At 46.0% G+C, this 4,571-nt stretch overlaps 1 protein-coding gene across 1 annotated transcript in view; it reads left to right on the top strand.

Annotated features, from left to right (window-relative positions):
• The window catches only part of EMH_0028810 (uncharacterized protein), a gene marked incomplete at both ends in the record, with an annotated part of 2,173 nt that extends 1,014 nt beyond the window's left edge, over positions 1-1,159 (top strand). Inside the window, 3 exons of the mRNA XM_013494204.1 lie at positions 181-389; positions 622-721; positions 1,063-1,159. Coding sequence (XP_013349658.1) covers positions 181-389; positions 622-721; positions 1,063-1,159 — 406 coding nt within the window. The remainder of the gene's footprint in view (positions 1-180; positions 390-621; positions 722-1,062) is intronic.
• Positions 1,160-4,571: the final 3,412 nt, after the last annotated feature.

Raw genomic sequence — 4,571 nt, 5'->3', positions numbered from 1 at the left:
TATATATATATATATATATATATATATATATATATATATATATATATATATATATATATATATAGAATGTTGACTCTCCTTAGTTCAGATGCCATGCTGTTGTGTACACCCACGGAACCACATGCGGGTAAATCCCAGCCAAGCCAACCTCCCAGCTGTTTCTGTGGTTGCTTTCTACAGTGCTGACATAAAGGTTGAGGTGTACAGCAAGGATGGCGTGCTGTTGGGCTCTGAGTTGATCCCTATCGTGCTGAACAGCAGCGTAACACCAGGGACAAACAGTCCAACTGATGCTGCAGCAGCAGAAGCCTTCAGCAGCTATGCGAAGGAGAGAGACCATCAAACACCGCTCTGTGCTGTTCAGCTTGGCTATACTGGAGACATTGAGAGTAAGGTGTTGTCACGCGGCTGCTATTGGGTTTTTGATATTGGTTTCTCTCCTTTTTGCTGGTTTCACGTTGTCTTCCGCGTGGATGTTGCTGCATTGTTGTTGCTTCCTTTTGGCCTTTGTGTCACCCTTAGCCTCTGTCTCACCTCTTTCACAAGAGAATAAAAGTTACTGAAGTTGCACGACGGGGTAAGAGTCTATTTGCTATTGCGGTTTGCTCGTTTGTTGTGCAGGTGAGGGGTGGAGTGGAGTAAAAATTGCTGCAATTTCCCTTGCCTGCATTGCCGGCGTCTTGGTGTTAGCCATAGGAGGCTTTTTCCTTCATAAGAGACTGTAAGCTAATAGGGCCCCTCAAGTTGTTGACTGTTAACTGAAAGTCGCTGATTCGATCATAGCTTGCGATGCACTCTACCTACGGAGGTGTTTAAACTCCATAGACAGCTCAACTAGGTTATAAATCAAACTTGTAGAATGAAAATTAAAATAGTAGGATTTGCAACTGCATTACAGCAGATACTGTTAGCGTTTCACATGCTTTTACATATGTAGCCAGAAGGTACTCTGCTTCTTCACTTTCTAGTATATTTACAAGACGGCCGTATTCAGGTTGTCTACTAATTGATGCTCGCAGTACTAGAATAGTGTGTTTGTTTATTTGTTCTTGTGTGTTGCAGCACGGGACAGAGAGCAAGCGCCCCAAAACGTAACTCAGCACAAAGCGAGGGCAAGCGAGAAGAGAAGAAGGTTTCAGTTAGAGAGGGCTGGCAGTGATCAAGCAAGTAGCGAAGATGCACACATAACGAAAAACTTGGAATACTTGGGTAGACCAATGCAGTTTTCTAGGTACAAACAGGCCAAGAGTATTGATGCTGCAGCTGAATATAAAGTAGTGAATACAAATGTATAAAAATATAATCATGCTGCCACACAAGCCGAACGGCTACGCGGCAAACAGCTGATGTAGAGGTATCACAAGAACAAGGCAAAGAACCTTGATAAATAACTGTATCTGTCCAGTCTATCAACCAAGGAAACAGAAAGAGGCTGCACATCATTAAGATCGAAACAGGCAGGTAAACAACAGAGGTGCATAGAATGGAAGAGGAGCACAGCAACAAACTCTTTCTTGCATCATATTTTTTAGCAGCGGTCAGAGTGTTGGCCGCAAGTACATTTTTTTCATTCCCCATGCTTTTTTATAACTATTTCAAATGCTCCTCTCTTTTTAGTTGTTTCCGCCAATTCTTTTATGTGTTTTGTTTCATACATTTCTCCACACCCAACCTCATCGAGAGCGCCGCAGTGCGGCTTTTCTCACTTCATCATTTCACCATTTACTGAGAACCAAATTGTTTAATTTTATTATAAATTCTCCAAGTAACGAAGACAGCATTTGTACGCCTCTTTTTTATCGTCTCTTTTGTAGCGGTTTCCTGCTTAATTTTAGATAACTGGAATGCTTGCTTGACCTTCACAACTGTAAACATATCTGCGGCGCGCTCCGCAGCAGCCTCAGCACTCAACATGCGTGAAACGATACGCTTATATATGAAGGTTTCTGCAATTACTAGATATTGAGTTTCTTCGTTACGATTGCTAGCCCTGTAAGAGCAGCTATTGGATTTGTTAGATTCTGTTGTTGCTCGTATAACGCAGATATTCAAGATGCTCTTTCAGTTACAACCTACACTTATGCATTGCTCTCCTTGTTTGCGATGTGTAGCAATTTCAACCTGTTTCTATTTACTTTATCTTTTTCTGTGGTGATGTAAGAACTTCAACTTGTTCTTACACCTTACGAGGGCATGAAGGCTACAAAATATAGGAGGCGTGACTTGTTGATGTCTACGTCTGTAGCTTTTAAAAACTTGAGCTGCAAAAGGGTCACAAATTCCGAAACATCGTTGCCGTATTCGGTAACTCTGAATACAGCGCCGGTAAAAATCACGATTAAAGGAAAATTTATGTTGCAATATGAGGACAGAGCCCTCATCCTGACCAGGGGGGCAAGGAAACGCTAGAGATGGCCTTCATGAACGCTGAAGAAAGCCAGAAGGATTGGAGTCAAGAGCTTCCAGTCCTACCGTGCTTCTTGAAGCCATCGGAAATTGGGCTCATGATTCTGCAGGCTGATCCCTGAACTCCCTTGAACCCCCCCTGTGTCTCAAGCCCCAGCCTCTATCCTCGCCCACGCTATCACCCCCAGCTTCAGCTGCAAGTAGCGGCTTGCTTGCTTTTCCTTGATATCTGCCTTCGCGGCTACTTCACTCACTTCCCCTGCTAACCAATGCTCAGCTAAACCAAAACGAATAAGATTCCATTTCAAAGTAGAACCTCCTGCAACTACGGCGTCACTATAGAACTAAATAAAGTTCACAGGATAATGCGGGATGCTTGACCACATGACTCAGTTTTTTCTCTTCAATACGGAAAAAAGCGTGCGGTTACTCTACCCTCTCCCTTCAACAGTGCGGGTCAGAGAATGCACACCCCATATCAGGCAGGCTCGTGATCACTTGCGGGCCAAACCGGCAAATGTAGCGTGGTTTCTCTCCAGTTGTGAGATGTGTTCATAGACGCGTGCATGCTGGCCGTGTTTAACATCTGTCTACAGTGTCAGTGCATGCAGAAACGCCGGCTTGGTCGTGCTTGTATGCGTGTTCTCCTTGCAACAGTATTTGTGGCAAGTTGCGTTTTGCAGCTAATTGCAGGCCCCTTGGTTCGCCGTACCCAGGGCGCCTGCGGACAGAAGAGGTATGCTGCTCCTTCCGGGAGCCCTTGTTCTCTTTGATTCCATCGCACCTCGTGATGTTCCTCAGCAACGAGGATTGACCCTTGTAACGCGAGACCGCATCTCCATCGCCCTGCCGAGGGCAGCGAATCGCACTCACTGCAGCTGGGCGGCTTGGTGTGTAGGACAGATTAGTAGCGAAGACACTCTCCAAATGTATTCACCACACATTATTTGTCGAAAGTTACTCCCCTTTCCTTTTTTCCCATAATGGAGACTGATCAGGGTTTGTCCTCCAGTAAGGAGCCGCCCGACGACCGACGGTTGGGTGCTTCCTCGGAATAGAACAAGCGCAATATCCTCATCCAATCGAGGAGAAATTTTTTTCCCAGCGAAAACAACTCATGAACAATGCTCCCTCCTTTGCCAACCGTCCAGACGAAATGCGCGCTGCGATGCACGAGCAGTTGAAACTCTGTGCGGCGGAACGCAAGAAAGCATAATCAGTCCACGCTTAGTCGTATGCCACAAGATACCGGCGTCTATGCGTTAGCGCTTAACGTGCCACCCGTTGTTGAACTTAGCGAGCACCGCTGCAGCGTGAGTATCTAAGGAGTAATAAGAAAACAGTTTAGAAAGGAATCAGGAACCATCGCAGAAAGGCGCGGCTGCAGAACGCAGCGCCGGATACTGTGGGTTTCGCGAGAATGCATTCGCCACGGTAGTAATACCCTTGATATTCTTGACCGTGAAGTCGTACTGCGTGAGCCGGCAAAGCAACCAAACCACTCATCCATTGTCAGTCTGGACAACTCTTCATCGGGTGCGCAGGGACTGATGATTGGCTTGAACGGTGAAGCGCCTGCTATATAGGTGATCTCGACACCTCTTTATTCCCCACCAGCTCGCATCGAGTTACCTTTCTCACCCCGGAAACAGCTATCTTTCCATAAAAATTGTAGGCAGCAAGCAATTATTTGGTCCTTTTCAGGATTATTGGCATCATAAGAGGTCATCTTTCCAGATGCTGTGCCACTGCAATCACTTGTTTGAATAGGTTCGAAGGGCAAGGATGCGAGGGAATCCGGGACTGAAGTTTTGGTAGTACGATGCGGGGCCGAGAAACTTCTGGACGCGTGCGTGAGTGTACAGCGGTGACGAGCACGTTCGAATACCCTCTATCTTCGCTTAGCGGGCTGTATTCAGGAGCCAATTGTTTGTATGGGATACCAACAGTTTTGTGCCTTCATGATCAGCTGAGTCACAAGCAGTTGTACAGCACTGCGCCCGGTTTCTTGGCGCTCTTGCACAATCCGGCTGAAGACGAGCAAGTTACTTTTGTATATATCCATCTACCAATCCGTCCATTCATCATTCACTTTCCGCATAAACAACATGAGTAATCTTTCGCTGCAATTCTGCAGCTGGATCAACCAGTGCAAAAGCACAAAG

The sequence above is a fragment of the Eimeria mitis genome, genomic scaffold (assembly GCF_000499745.2).
Source record: "Eimeria mitis Houghton genomic scaffold, Emh_scaff1071, whole genome shotgun sequence".
Lineage (NCBI taxonomy): Eukaryota > Apicomplexa > Conoidasida > Eucoccidiorida > Eimeriidae > Eimeria > Eimeria mitis.
Note: the sequence above shows the minus strand (reverse complement) of the source record. Positions and strands in the feature narration are given on the sequence as shown.